This window comes from Sinocyclocheilus grahami, unplaced genomic scaffold (genome assembly GCF_001515645.1).
Source record: "Sinocyclocheilus grahami isolate Dianchi unplaced genomic scaffold, SAMN03320097.WGS_v1.1 scaffold21.1, whole genome shotgun sequence".
NCBI classification, from domain to species: Eukaryota; Metazoa; Chordata; class Actinopteri; order Cypriniformes; family Cyprinidae; genus Sinocyclocheilus; species Sinocyclocheilus grahami.
The window spans coordinates 1,319,933-1,337,618 of record NW_015505200.1 but is presented as its reverse complement, the minus strand read 5'-3'; the positions used below and the strand labels follow the sequence as shown (position 1 = coordinate 1,337,618).

Genomic DNA, 17,686 nt, shown 5'->3' with positions numbered 1-17,686 from the left:
GTGTTCTGGAACAGTGTTGTAAATACAACTTAACCACTGATTTCTAGTCGTGTCCTCTTTTGGAAGACCAAACAAAGTAGTTTCGCTTTCACAACGAAACACAGCATCACTCACGGCGGGCTAGAGTGGCTGGCGGAGTTGACGAAGGAGCGGCCGGCGGGCTTGCGGCAACCACATGTGACGACCCCGGGCTGGACTCCGCTTCGTCCACGGTGAAAGCCGATCCGGCAATCCGCAGCTCGAAGTTGATGTATTTCCTCAGCGACCAGAACAGATCAGCTCTAGGCATGACGAAGCAGATATCGTCCTCTTTTGGAAGGCCAAACAAAGTAGTTTCACTTTCACAACGAAACACACAGCACCTTCACGGCATGGCGGCAGCAACAATACTACAGCGAGAATAAAAGTTACGCCTTCTTTCTTTGCGTGAAAATTTGGGTGGGGTCATGCAAATCTTCCCACATCGTGACGTAGACATGTGGGGGCGTGTTAGAACGAGACGTTTTAGGTAGGTGTGGTTGACTCTTAACTTTTATAAAGAATTTCTCTTTGGATTTGAGACTTTAGTCTTTGCAATTTTACAGATCTTCTTTATGCACCAAGAGCTTGTAACACTCCAAAGAGAAAGGAAAAATTTAAATTGCATCATATGACCCCTTTAATGAATAGGTAATAAACTATCAAATTACACAGTTAACGTGATTTGTTGTTTGAGGCCTCTCTTGGAAATACACTGGTTAAATTAAACAAGTCACTGCTTAAAAGAAAGACGGTATGAGATTTAGGGCAGATGTTAAATGGAAATACATCTTCACTCACATTCGTTCCTCCAGTAGATAATGGCTCATAATTTTTTTAAATACCACCTATCTATTAGGGCTGCAACTAACGATTATTTTGATAATCGATTAGTTGGTCGATTATTTTTGATAATGAGAATCGTTGTCGATGATTTTCATAATAGATATTTTATCGTTTTATCGATTAGTTGTTGCAGCCCTACTATCTATCTATCTATCTATCTATCTATCTATCTATATATATATATATATATATATATATATATATATACAAAATATAATATATATATATATACAAAATATAATATATATATATATAATTAATACATTAAAAGCATCAAATTAAACAATATGAACTATCAAATCCTCACAGAAATGACCCCCTGAAATCTGTTTCAAGGGACTGTAAAAAAAAAAAACCATTCAAACCAAAACCTGCAAACCATTCAAACATATTCCAAGTTCAGCATGATCAAATACAAAATTTTAGGATAAAAAGGCAGAGAAGGAACTGAGGCATGCAGATTTGTTCACTAAAACATACGTCTGATGGGCAAATTATAATAGCATACGTTTAGAGGGGAAAAGAGCTGCAGTACACACCAGGGCTTGACCTTGTGTAACTTATAATCAGCTTTCCTGACTATAATTTAGAATCCAATTCACCTTTCGAACACTGAAAACTCATCCAAGCTGATATATGGATCAGAATGCAGAAAACAATGAAGAACATCTATATTGATCATGAACTGACTGCAAATTCATCAGGCACTGCAATACACTTACCAAACCTTTTGTAGCCAAAAGACTGCACTTCCTCTTCATCAGTAAAGTCGTCTGCAAAAGTAACAAATGACAATGATATTAGTATAGCAAGTGCTGCAGGCCTGGTAATCAAATAATGTCCTGAAATAATATTCATCAATATATATATATATATATATATATATTTTCTGTGTGATTTATAAGCGTTTTGAAAAGTGGGGACATGGGGTAATGTCCTGAAAAGTCACCTTCTCCTTGTAATACTTATGTCATATCTTTGTCATTATACAAATTGATGTCCTCATTTGTCACAAAAACGCGCGCACACACACACACACACACACACACACACACAACCATTCAAATGTTTGGGGTTAGAAAGATTTTTCCATTTCTTTAAAAGAGGTCTCTTATGCTCACCAATGCTACATTTATTTGATCAAATATAAAAACTGTAATATTGTGAAATATTATTATTATTTTGTAATTTATTCCTGTGACTGAATTTAGAATTTTCATTACTCCAGTCTTCAGTATTGCATGATCCTTCAGAAATCATTCTAATATGCTGATTTGGTGCTCAAGCAACATTTCTTTATTATTATAAATGTTGAAAAAAGTTGTGCTGCTTAATATTTTTGTGGAAACCATGATCCATTTTTTTCAGGATTCTTTGATGAATAGAAAGTTAATAATAAAAGCATTCATTTGAAATATAAATATTTTCTAACATTATAAATGTCTTACTGGCAATTTTGACCAGTTCAATACATCCTAGCTGAATAACAGTATTCATTTCTTTAAAAAACATAATAATGATAATAAAAAAAAACTCACTGACTCCAAACTGTACTGTGTGTGTGTGTGTGTGTATATATATATATATATATATAGAGAGAGAGAGAGAGAGAGAGAGAGAGAGAGAGAGAGAGAGAGAAATATATTATGATAAAAAAAAAACATGTGGTCTGCATCTGACTGCTGAAATAACATTGGCCAGGATGGTCCATCCATGAGTTAACTAAATGGTACCATCTTCTACTTCCTCTTCCTGTCCTGGAGCGCTCTCTCATGTGGCTACCATGCTCATGGGAAAGGAGAGGGGTGACTCCAGGCAGTTTTATGTGTCATTGTCCAAGGCCAGAGAAAATAAAGAAAGAACACGTTTCTGTAGTTGGAGCCCACTCCCCCTCACTCTGATACTAAACCAGAGTCAGAACCGCAGGTGGGTGGGGGAACAGTCTATTAGAATCCCCACAGAGTGTGACCTCAGGTCCAACCATCCAACTGGACACACAACCCATAGAAACCTCAGAGTGGAAAACTAGGAAACAAACAACATGGGACAAAGAATTGCAGACGGATGCTGATAGCTATTTCAGTCTTTTCGCTGAATATAACAACACTCTGGGAAATGCAAAGGAACAAAGCTCCCACACACCCAAAAAAACATCATTTTTACAAAGCCACGGTCAGAAACTTGCCGTTGCAAGAGATATATTGTTTGAAATAAAACTTTTAAGGTTAAGAATGTTATGCATGAAGGAGTATCAGAGAAGACTGTGGATGACCATTACTCAGAGGAACAATATTTCACTGTGTGTGGTCTAAACACCCGTATTAGGTTTTTTTTTCATGTGCCTTTTGCTCTGTTTACTAATCATTAATATGTTAATGCCTTAAATTGAAAACATTTATCTAACCAAAAGATGAACCAAAAACAGTTATCTCACTTGTTTAAAGTATAAAATCCAGGCAACCCACAGGAAAACTGTTTGTCACTTTTTGACACAAACACAGTGACAAAAAATACAACTTTCTGTTTTTAGATACACATTTAGAAGTGATTTTTTTTCAAGTATTTATTTCTAATTGCACTGCATTAAATTCCAGTTGCATTAAAACTGCACTTCCAATGAAGCAATATTTTAAAAGTCCATTTTAAAATGTCTGAATGACAGCCTCCATCCATATGGAGGCTACATGCATTTATTGCTTTTAGTTCAATATAAACTCACACAATATTTACATTGAGATTTCCACTAGATGGCAGCATACTGACTAAAAAAGAGAAGCACAGTTAAAAGTTGCATAACTCATAACTAAGGCACAAGAATGTGATGTGAAGGCTTGGTGTTTGTCAAAACATCTGGCCATTGGACATGCAAATGATTTTACTGTAAGTGGCTCTCTGAATCACACGTTTAAATTCTGGTGTGCAATTGAGTTGGAAAACATCTTGGCTCATAGAACACCCAAGTTTCAACAACCTCTAAAAATACAGAGGACCTTTTCATTTTTAATGATATAACCCTGACCCATTATTTCCACAGCACAAATTACTGCAATTTAGAATTAAGAGCAAATTACACTTTTAAAGCTGCACTCATTACATTTTTGTTATTCATCCCAATAGTATACTAGTGGTGTTAGAGTTTATACTTAGACAGTCTGGATGAAACATTTTAGTTGCTGCTGCTGATCAACAATGAAGCTGTTTGTAAATGTTTTGTTTCCCTAATTCTCATTTTTGCAAAGTACCTGACTAAAAGCACTGACTAAAATATATCTATATGAAATAAACATTATTATTAGAGGCAACTAAAAAGCTGATCATGTGATCTCAACATGGCTGCATTCATGAGTGTGGACCCACTTCATGCAGAATAATAATAATAAAAAAATTCTACAAGACTGGTATATCTGTAGTTTTCATCTCATGTCAGTGTACATTATCTTAATAATGTGAAAGTGCTGTTTATTTCTTTCTGCGTAAAACTTTTTAATTGGTCTATAATAGAAAAAAAGACTGAATACACTTTTAATTAAAAATCAAAAAATCCAAACACGTATTTAACTCGATTTTAACGCGTTAAAGTCTCTCAGATTTAGCCTACTAGAAACTTTGCTGAAATGAGATTTCGGAAGTTCTTCAACCCTTAGAGAAACATTTACACACCACGCCAGATGTTTCATATAACGTAGCCACGCGTTTTCTTTTTTTAAGATAAAGGGAGCAATGTCACTGAACATCCCACACAATAGCTGGGTCAGCAACACAAGGTTGTGTGTAGATCCTTCTATTCAACTGTCTTATGGCAGTTCAGCCAAACAATCCGCCAACCTTAGACACTACGAGCAGTTAATAGCAACCAGATGTTTCGTGCACTGGAGTAACACACATTCCTCTCACAAGAGAAAGAAAGAAAAGCAGAAACCCCGAAGAGCGAAACGCGTGGATAGACTCAAGAGACTTCTATTAAAAAGATGCACTAAAAATGCGTAAGCAGTGGATCATTTGAAATGCATCTTACCCTTCATTGTGGTAAAACTGAAGTACACCGTTCCGAGCCAAAAGTTCACATCAATCTCATGACAATAGAGCGGACTCAAGAATCTTCCACACTGAAGTTTCACAGACGCGAATATTCCACCTGAAACATGCGTAGAATGTTTTTCACCCCTCAATCCCTGTGACTGACGCTAAACTTGAGAGAAATTTATAAAGGGGAAAGTCGTAAACAGCGATGTTTAATGAGTCGTACAAACTTCTGCTGAAGACGCAAACTCTTTCTCTCTCTCCGCGAGAACGTGTTCACGATGGAAATTCACTTGAGGTGAGTGAGGATGCCTCCTCCTCTGCCCTTTGGCTGCAACCCGATAACCAGAAAGAAGTTGGGACTCCGTAGGGTGTCTGTTAGTCCACTTGTTTTCTACTTGTGAATCTCTTAAAGGAAAACCAGGTGAAAAGCAGCTGCAGCCTCCTCTTCACTGAATCTCTGAATGTGCTGCACCGCATCTGGAGTTAAACGTCCTCTTGGCACATGGGAGGGTCTTACACGTTGCACTAGTTGGTTATCGTTGAGCTTGGAGTGCTGTGAAATCTTAACCTGTAATAAGAAACAGTATAGAAAACATTACTACTCAAACTACTACGCGATTGTGTTCACTCAAAACTCAGCATTTTAAATACCTTCATATATTCTGCACTTTTATTCACCACTGTTATGACGACTTGACATGGGTTACAGCTGTGCTGTTTAAGCACTATGAGTAGGCCAAACTTTTAAGCTTGTAAACTATTACACTGTATATAAATTGAGGACTGGAGTCGTCACAAATGAAAGTTATATATCAGTAACTACAAAGTTTTGAGCCAAAGTTTAATTACAAAAGTGAGTGGTTTCGCTAGCTGTTTTGTGTGTTGGTTTCAAATATCTAGCTCACAGCCCTCTTAAATTCAAATTACTTTGCAAATTTTATTCTCAGAATTAAAATACCAATATCATACCTCTCTATAGCTGGTGGATAAACAAGTGAACAAAATAAAATTTCACTGCAAGATGTTGTCACATGTTTTAAAGGGATAGGGACAACCAAATAATTGACAGTAGCCATTGACATCCATGGTATGGGAGAAATACTATGGAAGCCAATGGCTACCGTCAACTGTTTGGTTACCAACACTCTTCAAAATATCTTCTTTTTTGTTCAACAGAAGAAATAAACTCATATAAGGTTTGGAACAAGTGGAGGGTTTGTAAATGATGACAATCTCATTTTTAGGTGAACTATCCCTTTAAGTACTATATAATTATACAAATTATTTATTAAAATATTTGTTTCCTGAATTATGTTACATAATTTAGACTAGAAAGCTTATAGGTTGAAGTGAAAAGTCCTTTACGTGTGTTGGCTGTTGCTCAGAATTGCTTGCACAATCGTTCCGCTCCCTTCGGGTTTAATAAGCTCACAGCTCATTTTGTTCTTTCTTTGCATTTCTCTCTAAATAAATCCCTTTGCCACAGGGATCCATGATTAACTATTTGACATCCCGCTGGATTGTTCAGAATTGTGTGATCCGTTGCACCACACAAGTCTTTTTCCAACTTAACGAGGCTAAGCGCTAACGTAAAAAACAAACAAAAAAAACAACTCCAACGTATTAAAGCTGCACTGCTGGGCTCTAAACTACTTTATGAGCCCTCTTAAGTATCAGAAGCCTGTGCCAGAGCAGGTGCCTTATCCATTTTTGTTTACCTTTGGAATGACACTTTACTTTCAAACTTTACCATGGTAACCATCGTTTCCACCAAAAATCCAAAGTGCTTCAGTTGTTACAGAAATGAAACAAAATGATTCTGAAAGCTTACAGCATTTGAAGGACATCCAATATTAATATACTATGGTTTTACAGAAAACAATCTGGCTACTTTTCATGGTACATTTTCATAAGGAAGAGGGTCTGTATCATTTTATACTAAAGCAATGTTTTTATTGCATGTTCTGTCGTTACTGTTTATATGTATTCTAAGGTTTCCGTGCTCTCATATCCAGTAATTCACCCTCGGTGTGCCAACCACCAGGCCTTTGGCTCTAGATGAGCGTGACAGGTCCAGATAGGGTTATGAGAAACAGGTGTGTTTAGGCTTAGCAGAGATGGACATATAAGTGGCCCATATTGCTGTTTCTCATTAGAGGTTAGAAAATACTATTTTCAGGGTCACAAGCCCTGAAGAGAGGGCACTTTTACAAGGACAAGGAGCGCTAATGAGAAATGTGAGGGGAATGTGGGCCTACACCACATCTTTGTTGCCAATTTCTGCTTTATTATATATATGCAAAGTTGACAAGGTTGTTTTTAAACCTTGAGAATTTAAGACTTATACATTGTTAGGCCTGTCACGATAACAACTTTTTGTTGTGCGATATATTGCCCCAGAAATAATTGCGATAAACGATATTATTGTCATTTTAAAGACCATTTTATGCCACTGAATATATAATCATAATGTAACAGCATAATAATGCAAGAAGGCCTACACACTTCCAAATGACAACAAACTTTTAATTTTTAAGAATATTTAGATCATGGAAATTAAGAATCAAAATATTAGATACCTTAAAATATAAACATTTTCTAACAAAAAAGTGCAAAGTAACAAGTACAAAAAAAGACAAATGCGCTTTTATGGAGATTTTTCCATCTACTGATTTTCCCCTGACCTTCTGATCTCTGTAAATTAAGGGTGCACACTATTGCTGAAAAACACAATCACTACTTAGCAGTCAGATGTCCGTATGCACAAAGGCACAGGTCCCTAAACAAGGCCATATCTTCAGATTAAACTTTTGTAGAAGCATTTTTTAAATTTGAACTAGCACCTCATGACTACACCACGTTATGTACGAGAAGCTGCAAAAGACACCGGCGCAAGTGGAATGTAAAAAACACGGTGACATACATTTTTAAGTATATATGGCGATATATTGCGTCACCAAAAATGATTGAGGTCATGTACATATATTGCGCAATAAGTGGATATATTGATTATTGCGACAGGCCTATACATTGTAAAACTTATAAAATTTACCTTTGCTATATTTACCTTTACCCAAGTTTAGTAAAAATGTAAAAATGCCATAGCACAATTAGCAAACACTACTGTTCAATAGTTTGTAGTCTTTTTAAGTAATTTATACTTTTGTTCAGCGAGGACATAAAAAAAAAAAAAAATTATGTTCTTTTGAACTTTCTATTAATCAAAACCTGAAAAAGTGCTGTATCACAGTTACACAGAAATATTAATCATTTTTTCAACATTGATAACAATAAGAAATGTTTCTTAAGCACCAAATCAGCATGTTATAACGATTTCTGAAGGATCATGTGATGCGGAAGACTGGAGTTTATGGCTGCTGAAAATTCAGCATCACATCACAGGAATAAATTACATTTTTAAACACATTAAAATAGAAATCAGAAAAAAATTATTAATAAATACAAATTCCAGAAAGGATCATTGTGGCCATATAAAGATGATGTATGTATGTTTATATGTTTAACCATATACTGAGATGCAGAACAAAAGCTAGTTTTGGTGGCTGGATTACATCTCGGACGGCCATAACCTCTAAATGCTTTAATTGGATTGTCTCTGGTTCTACTTAGTATAAATAGAAGTGTCCAGGTAAAGATAAACAACACACCTTCCCTCTGCAGCAAACAGCATTTATCACACTGCATAGTCAGACATCAGTAGGAAGTTTCTGGTGAGTTCCTATCCTTTGATCTTTATATAATGTTAGATAGCTCTGCTTACTTCACTCAAATAATATTTATATTAATAATATTACTTTCACAATGTAAAGATCCTGAAATGTTTAATTGGATAGTACTGTATGATTACTTATGATCACAGTGTATTTTACTGTGGACGGAAATTAAATATGCTAAACGTGAATTGCTATGTTGATATTTCACTGATCTAATGATGATCTAAAAGCAAACAGATCAATAATGAATATAAGCAATTAGGCATGCACATTCAATCTATAGATAATTTTAGGATGTCATCATAGAGCTAATTTTATACTAAATAAATGTATATGTTTACTTGTTAATTACTTAAGCAGTGATTTAAAAGCCTCATTTTGACTAATGCAGACACTATGAATATCAATGGCAGAGATGCACTGATTGTTTTACCAGCACTCAGACATATGATGTGACAGCTTTACAACACTAGCTTTTGACTTGAACTTGCCAAATGTGGCGGCTCTGTTGTGTTTATTTAAGACAACAGATGGCCATGAAGTAAAGCTGGTGAAGGTGTGCACCTCTGGTGGCATTTCTAGAAGATTGTCTAGACTATTCTAGACTGATTTGCCTCTTAAGATAACACCTCATATGTCTGTTTGCTGATCTTGGAAAAAAAAATGTTTTGGGTAGATTTGAACATACAGTTACAAGATTTGTTTGGCTCTACAATATGAAGCCACATTCTGTAACCTCTTAAACTGCCCAATCTATCACATATTCGGCCTTCTTAATCCCAGAAAGAAGCTTCTAGAGAATTGGGCCTCAATTCTCAGTGGAAGTATCTGGAAGCAAACATAAAAATGGATTAGATACTAAAATACTAACACAAACCAACCACATAGACTAAAGAGTGACAGATACTGACTAAGTTTCCAGAAAATTATAAAACCCTGAATTTCTTTGAACTGTGAATTTTCAGTAAAGATGTAGTGCCACTCAGTGGTTACTCACAGCTGTTACTGCTCCATCATTCTCATGATCAAAACATGATCGAAAGACTGAGACTGACTGGGGACAAAAAAACAAGAGACAAGATGTCTTATTATTGTATATTACAAATTATAAAGCCTTTCAAAAATTATCTGCAGCTATTTAATGAAAGTCTCTAAACCACCTACTTGTTTCTTAAACAGGTCTTGAGATTGCTTTGAAGTTGCTGAGGATGAGAGCATTGATCCTCTCTCTGGTTTTACTGGCATCTCTGGGGGCTTTTCATTGTGCCCCTGATACTGCCCTGCCTCCGACAGCCAACACTCTCAAACGTGAGTGCATCCTCTAGCCAAAGAGATGTATATCATGACTATGTGCTCAAATGAATACACAAAAGCCAGGGAACAACCTTATGACTTTATGACATGACCTGAAACATGATGGTCTTTCAGGTCTGTCTCTGGAAGGGGAGAAGCTGGTGGATCAGGAGGTCAGCAAGGCACTGTTTGGGATCAAACAAATGAAGGAGGTGATGGCCAGGAATGAACAGAAACACGCAAACCTCATGAAGTCTCTCAGGCACAGCGGGGAGAAGAAAAATGTCAGCAATTATTCAAGTGACATCTTTTTAAAACCAAAATAAACAGTCTTTCTGTTCGTTCTAAACAAAACATTCCAAACATAACAAAATTAAGTACCATTTAGATATAAATGATCGAAACCTGTCATTGGCTACTTGCACCATCAAGGAGCAGCAGAGATCGCACAGGATATAGAAAAGACGCTGAATGAAGCTGAACAGCAGTGTAAGGAGTCTCTGAAGTCCTCCTGGGAGGAATGTCGACCTTGTCTTGAGGACACCTGTAAGAACTTCTATACCAACACCTGCCGCCGTGGATTCGCCACCTTCACCAATAAAGTACAGAATTATCATCCACCTTTACCATTCAAATGCTGTGTTTTGAAACTATTTGATATAAATTGAATCAAAATACCAAAGTTCCATTTTGTATTTTTCTGTTCTCCACAGCTACAGAACTTCTTCCAAAGGCTGAGCTCTCGCTTTGGCCCTCGTGATGCTCAGGATGAGGTTGTGCTGAACCAGAGTGCAGAGAATCCTGACCTGGAGGTGGTGAGGATCGAGGACTCCTTCAGCAACCTCCTCACCAAAGTGGGAACCCTGGTCAATCGCAGTGTCGTGCTGGTCTCCCACTTCCACCGTGAGCTGGACCAGGCCCTACTCAGAGCTTTCAGCCCTGAGCTTCAGGAAGATAAAGAGAGTGAGCTGGTGCTCAAGCCTGCCAACAAAGCTCTGGATTCTGCCTTTCTAGAGGGTGTGGGGCTGGAAGATGTGCTTGAGTCCTTCTTTGATTTTGGCAGAAGTGTGTTGGAGGAGTTTGGGGCCGTTGTCACACAAGCCTTCAGTGACATTCATGATGATATGGAGAAGACAGAAGAGGAGAAAGGTGCTTTATCCTGACAAATGTCTGTTCAGCCAAAAATTACAATTCTGTCATTTACTCACCCACATGTTGTTAAACCAATGACTTTGTTCTGTGGAACACAAAAGGTGCTTACTTAAATAATAATCAGGCCATTCTTTGCAATACACTGAAAGTCAGAATAGGGACTGTCAGTTTCCACAATGACAAAAAATTATCATAAAAAGTCATTAAAACAGTTCATGACATTTGTTGAGTAAATAATGACAGAATTATGGGTTAACTATTCCTTTAATGCAATAATACGCCTGTACAAAGTTACAGAGGCCCGTTCAAATCAATGATGATCAATGAAAATGATCAAATCAAATCAAGCCAAATCAAAACCCTACTCTAAAACCTGCGCTTAGAACAAATAAAACGTTATCATCTGTCGTTCTGGATGCTAATATGCTTATCATTATTATAGTTCTGTCAGGACCACTATCGTCAAAATGATAGATACTTAGCATAAAGTTTGGTTTGGCGGTATGGTTCTGTTCTGGGCAAAAACCTCCCTGCCCATCCATGCAGCCTGTCATGAATGAGCAGGGAGAGCAGCAATAATAACCCCCCTAGGGTTAACAGAACAGAACAAGGCAGATATCATTAATGTACTCAATGATATTTAAGTGTAACACTTTATTCAAGATAAAGGAGTCTGATTAGCAAGGAATATCAGAAAGCTAAGTCCTGACATTGGCGAAAGGTGGAGCTGGGGATGGAGGAGGGTAATTTGCTCCGAAGCAAGCTGAAAAGCTGCTGAATAATACTGAATACAGCTTATATAGGAATGCCGCGATAGGTGTCGTATTCCTATAGGTAGATGTGATCAGCTGAGAATCAGCTGATGCAAGCTTGACTCACGTGACCTGCCAGAACTAACGCTAAAGCTTAATTTCAGGCCCGTTCACACCAAGCACGATAACTATAGCCTACTGTTTTAATAATCATTCTAACTCTATGAGAATAGCAAAGTCCACATCATAGCTGTAACGATAACAACACAGAGGAACAATATCGCTGGAGTCAGGACGATATTTACAGCCAATCAGAATCTACCTGACTCAAGCATTTAAAGCGGCAGACGAGTCATAACTGTAACACATGATTATAATAAACAGAACGTTATTATCCGATGTTGTGGATGTTAATTAGTTATTGTTTGTTTGTGTGTGTGTGTGTGTGTGTGTGTGTGTGTGTGTGTGAGTGAACGGGCCTTTTACGCTAAGAGAATAGCAGAGGCCACAATACCAACCATGATACAGAGAAACAATGTGGAATCCCTTTCAGAGCTATTTTATCCAGATGATGAACAATAAAAACAGTGGGACTGAGTACAGGGGGTCAAAAGTTATTGGGGGTCTCACTATGATCCCCCAGCTGATGAATGATAAAAACATTGACAGCCAATTGGAATCCACACGATTTTAAAGAGCTTGAGCTTTTAAAGTAGCGGACAGCATAACTGCAGTGTGCTCTTAAACAGAATGTTATGGTGCGCTGATGTGAACGCTAATATAGTTATTGCTCTTGGTGTGAACAGGCCTTAACTCTCTCTACTTGTGTCTGTATTCACTCCAGAGAAGAAACTCTTCCCTCAGTTTCTGCAGAACAAGAGACTGTGCAGAGATCTGCGCAGACAGTCCTCAGAGTGCTGGCAGCTGCAGAGCAAGTGTGAGGCCTGCCAGGGAACCTTGTTCACCGGTAAGAATGCATGCTCACATTGATTAGTTAAATGGATAGTTCACCCAAAAATGAAAATCCTTTACTCACTATATTCCAGCTCTTTTCAGAAGTGTGAAGAATAGACCTAAGTCATTGTTTATTAAGACATTATTAACTGCTAACTGTTACCTGATTATCAGTTAACAGATGTATCTGATTTGTGAAATAATAATTCAGGCTGGTTAGTGAAACTGATTCAACTGATTCATTGAAAAAAATTGAGCTCAAGAACAATCATTCTGTTCCATGGAAAAACATTGGAACAACATGAGATTATAGAATTGATGACAGAATTTTCATTTTTGGGTGAACAGTCCCTTTAAGAAAACTCTTACTAGTGGTACTGATAATTTCAAGTACTCACTGTTTAATTTGCAGAATGCCCAAATGTAAGAGAACTGCACATTGAGTTGGATGAAGCTTCTCAGCTGTTGGAAGCATCCAAGCAGCAGTACGAGGAGGTGCTGGGCATCGTGCAACGTCATACCGATGACACCATCAGCTGGCTCAGCAACATGGCCTCTGACTTTGGTTGGGTGACTGAGCTCGCCAATAACACCACCACTCCTGAGAGCATCTTCAGCATCGCCACGGTGAGACACTAACAAAAAATATCATGGTATTACCATTTTTATTTTTTGCCATACTGTGCTATTTTGGACATGTAGCATTGTAGTACCATTGAATTCACTGAAATACCTTGCTACATGAATATGGCAATTATTCAGTAGGTGAGAAAAAACAGATACTAAATCTACTGATCCAAAAAAAACAAGTTGGTGGCACAGACTGAGGTGGGCGACAACACCCCAGCAGCAGACACTACAGTGGAAGTGAATATTCTCAACTCCCCCACTCTCACCCTGACCGTTCCTGCGGGTCTCAGGATGCAGGATCCCGCCTTCATCCAGTATGTGGCACAGGTGGCTCTGGGCATGTACAAGCAGATGGCCAGGTGAGACACTTTCCAATTAGTCACATCATGAAGCACGTCAGAATAGTTCACACTCATCAGCACACATTTCATAGGAACAGTTAACATCTCATGAAGAGAACACCCCACAGTTTAATCACATAAATCATGGATTCTCAACCAAGGACTCGAGGAGTCACTAGGGCGCCTTACTTAAAAGTATTTACTGCTTAAAAGTATTTAAATTGTTATTAACCCTATCAAGCCTGCTGAATCATATTTGATACATGAATTTTTAAGGGCTCTAAAATATCAAAACGACAAAACATTGATGAAAAACTTGATAGTTCATACTTTTTTTTTTTTTGCAAGAAAAAGGCCTGCGAGTATAATTGTAAAGATGTTTGTCAAAATTTTTTGATGATTTCTATAAAGTAAATATAAGAATAACTTTGATATTTTATTAACATTTAAATATAACAATTTACTGGTCTGATCAACTTAGGTTTGTTAAATTTTCCATAAATAATGTTTAAGAAAAATAGTGCTAAAACGTATGTATCAATTATCATACAACAGGCTTTTGAGGAACATTTATTTGCACATCTCTCAATCATCATTGTACTGTATTGCATTGCATTGTGTTTGCCCCCAAAATTAAAACTACAGAGCGCTGATCATAAAAATAAGCATTTAAATATCTTACGAAGCCATATCATTGGGACATATAGTGTAACAGCCGATACTTCTGTGAATGTTATCTACGTAGTTTGTTATACGGTTTTAAAAATAAACATTACAAGGTATCAGAATTTAATCTTACTTTTTGGCCACTTAAATAACAACAGCTGCACCAAATTGCACAATTTTGCTCAGTTTGGGCCCCTAAATAAAATGTATTTCATCATACTAAATATGGCCCATTAAAGTCTGATGTATCAAAAATGATAAAACATAAATTCATTAAAAGACGTGAAATAAAAAAAAGATTTTGTTTTGTTAAAAGGTTCAATAAACTGTTTCTTTAAAAAAAAATCTGACTTCATGTACTCTTTACAGGGTTAATATTTTAAAATGACCTGAACAAGCTCTAAATTAAAATGTCAAAAGGTAGGTATTGGACTAGCCTCTAACTTGTTGCCTTCTTTTCATCATTGTACTGTATTGCATTGCATTGTGTTTGCCCCCAAAATTAAAACTACAGAGCGCTGATCATAAAAATAAGCATTTAAATATCTTACGAAGCCATATCATTGGGACATATAGTGTAACAGCCGATACTTCTGTGAATGTTATCTACGTAGTTTGTTATACGGTTTTAAAAATAAACATTACAAGGTATCAGAATTTAATCTTACTTTTTGGCCACTTAAATAACAACAGCTGCACCAAATTGCACAATTTTGCTCAGTTTGGGCCCCTAAATAAAATGTATTTCATCATACTAAATATGGCCCATTAAAGTCTGATGTATCAAAAATGATAAAACATAAATTCATTAAAAGACGTGAAATAAAAAAAAGATTTTGTTTTGTTAAAAGGTTCAATAAACTGTTTCTTTAAAAAAAATCTGACTTCATGTACTCTTTACAGGGTTAATATTTTAAAATGACCTGAACAAGCTCTAAATTAAAATGTCAAAAGGTAGGTATTGGACTAGCCTCTAACTTGTTGCCTTCTTTTCTTTTTTTTTTTAGGCATGATGATGTATAATCTACAAGTCATAAGCTTTCATCCCAGCACTAACCAGGGTACACTGGTATCATCATATATATTTATATTTTATGCATTGTGTTAAGTTTAAAAATCAAGTAACGGTAAGTTCTGTCATTTATTTATGGTCTTATCATGTGACAGGTTCCAGTTAGCTGCATTTGTAACATGTCTTGTTAATTGACTTAAACATCAGTATGTCAGAAATGTACTTAAGGTATAATTAAAATGTATATCACTGTGTGATTGTAAACAAGTATAACTGAATCACAACTTAAAAATAATTTACTTTTAGTGCAAAACCATTTCCTAGTTCAGGGCTCACCAAACTCGATCCTGGAGGGCCGGTGTCCTGCAGAGTTTAGCTCCAACCCTAATCAAACACACCTGAACCAGCTAATCAAGGTAATCATACTTGAAACTTCCAGGCAGGCGTGTTGAGGCAAGTTGGAGCTAAACTCTGCAGGACACCGGCTCTTGAGGACCGAGCCTGGTGACCCCTGTCCTAGTTTATTACATCAGTAGGCCTTTATGTGTATAAAGCATTATAAATGTTTCATTTAATTCTTGAGCATATTTCTATGGATGCCTGCTTCTGTCTCAGAGTAAAAAAATGTAATTGTGAGAAACTAACAAGAAATAAAGCCACATTGTGAGAGATGCACTGATATTGCAAGATTCAAATTCAGATAATGCACTATAAAGTCCCTTTTTTCTGTTCAGTCCCAGTCCAAATGCGATCTACCTACATTTTCCAGGGATGAAAGTGTTTCACAGAAGTCTGAACAACACAAACACACATGATTTACAAATAACTCACATGGAGTTAAAAGCATTACGTAAAACTTTATTTTTTACTGTACAAATTCTTCAGATTAGTAATCGTAACCATTGTTTCACAACTAATGTCCTCATCAAACTGCAGCGGAGACCCTCAGCTTACATTGGAGTTCTTCTCTCTCTCTCTTCTTTTTTCTGACACAAAGAACAAAAATCAATAACAGAGTTTTGCACAAACTTGCCTGTAGCCCTTGTAAAACAGGAGGTGGTGATGGGAGAGATGTCTAGTTGATGTCCTAGGTACAGGAGGAGACAAATTTTCTAGGACAAAGGGCTCACATAAATGAAGGACAAATGCAAGGCCTCTCTCTATATATGAAAAGCTACACGATAAAAGGGAGAAGAAACCAACAAATTAGCCATCCTAAAGATATCAGTCCGATTCATCCCAAGTGCATTCGATTCCTTGTCATGGATGAAATGAACCTGTTATAGACAGTACATGACCAACCATTAAGACTGAATCTGAAATGGTGCAAAAATTGTATGGCTGTATGATGATATCTAATTTGCCCTCTCCATTAGACTTGTACCATTTTAACAGATCAAGGAAAACATCAATCACATACTTTTTTTATGCGCTCAGGATGGAAGGCAAATTGTACCGACTCCAAGCTTTGGTTGGTAAATGGTCTTAATCTGTAGTACCTGAATATTTCACAGTGATCGATGCCTAAACAGGAAATGTAACAACTCCACCAGCAGCAAACGTGGTACATCATGGAGTTTCTGTAATTCTGATTCCTGGTCAAGAAACTTGCAAAAGAGTCAAAACAGATCTGTATGAAATCATTTGAGCAAGTTCACATTCGTATGTCAAGATGAAGAAACCATGGCTCTCTTGAGATATACTGAAATATTTATGTATGAAATAATCTGTGAAAGTTCAATAAATCTCTGTGGTTAATTTATTTGAGTGTACATGAGAGAACAATTAATTGGTACCAAGTGGTTGGCAACACTACAAATGTGTTGGTACAAAAAATTCTGCCCCTGTAATTGATGTCTTAAACTCAAACTCCCATACATTCAGAATGGCTAATGCCCTCATGCGTCTCATTCTCGCTGTCCTTCTGACTTTCACTGTCCTGTCCCAACAATGGCACTGTCACTGGTAGCGTCAACCAATTCAACCACAGTTATTGGTCACTTTTAATAAACTACTCAAACTACTAAATAAAATAAAAAAGGGGGAAAACGAAAAATACAACTTTAAAATAATAAAGATATAAATTTTACAATAAGATTTAGTGTTCAGGTAAAAAGAAACAGACAAAAGGGAGGGGAAAAAATGAAATGGATAAAAAAAAAAAGAAAAGTAAAAGCTGATTTTGTGCAACTGTGAACCAGCCATCAGCAATGCAGGGAATCACCCCAGCAGAGCTCTGGGAGCGTGATGTGGTCCCGCTCATAC

General features: G+C 36.8%; 1 protein-coding gene and 2 long non-coding RNA genes across 3 annotated transcripts in view; 1 reads left to right on the top strand and 2 right to left on the bottom strand.

Moving 5' to 3' along the window:
- Nucleotides 1-5,366, bottom strand: part of LOC107556661 (uncharacterized) — a 10,388-nt gene extending 5,022 nt beyond the window's left edge. The window contains exons 1-2 of the long non-coding RNA XR_001605309.1: nucleotides 4,880-5,366; nucleotides 1,587-1,637 (exon numbers count right to left, since the gene is read on the bottom strand). This is a non-coding gene — a long non-coding RNA (uncharacterized lncRNA). The remainder of the gene's footprint in view (nucleotides 1-1,586; nucleotides 1,638-4,879) is intronic.
- A 3,080-nt stretch (nucleotides 5,367-8,446) lies between these two features.
- LOC107556660 (clusterin-like protein 1) lies at nucleotides 8,447-15,822 on the top strand. The gene is made up of 9 exons (XM_016239809.1): nucleotides 8,447-8,618; nucleotides 9,801-9,929; nucleotides 10,050-10,196; nucleotides 10,344-10,516; nucleotides 10,628-11,063; nucleotides 12,663-12,785; nucleotides 13,185-13,399; nucleotides 13,583-13,761; nucleotides 15,417-15,822. The coding sequence occupies exons 2-9, from the start codon at nucleotides 9,830-9,832 to the stop codon at nucleotides 15,430-15,432; spliced, it is 1,389 nt and encodes a 462-aa protein (XP_016095295.1). The 5' UTR covers nucleotides 8,447-8,618; nucleotides 9,801-9,829; the 3' UTR covers nucleotides 15,433-15,822.
- LOC107556668 (uncharacterized) lies at nucleotides 9,345-9,829 on the bottom strand. The gene is made up of 3 exons (XR_001605310.1): nucleotides 9,786-9,829; nucleotides 9,619-9,675; nucleotides 9,345-9,449 (listed from the first exon to the last, which is right to left on the bottom strand). It is a non-coding gene; the product is annotated as an uncharacterized lncRNA (long non-coding RNA).
- Nucleotides 15,823-17,686: the final 1,864 nt, after the last annotated feature.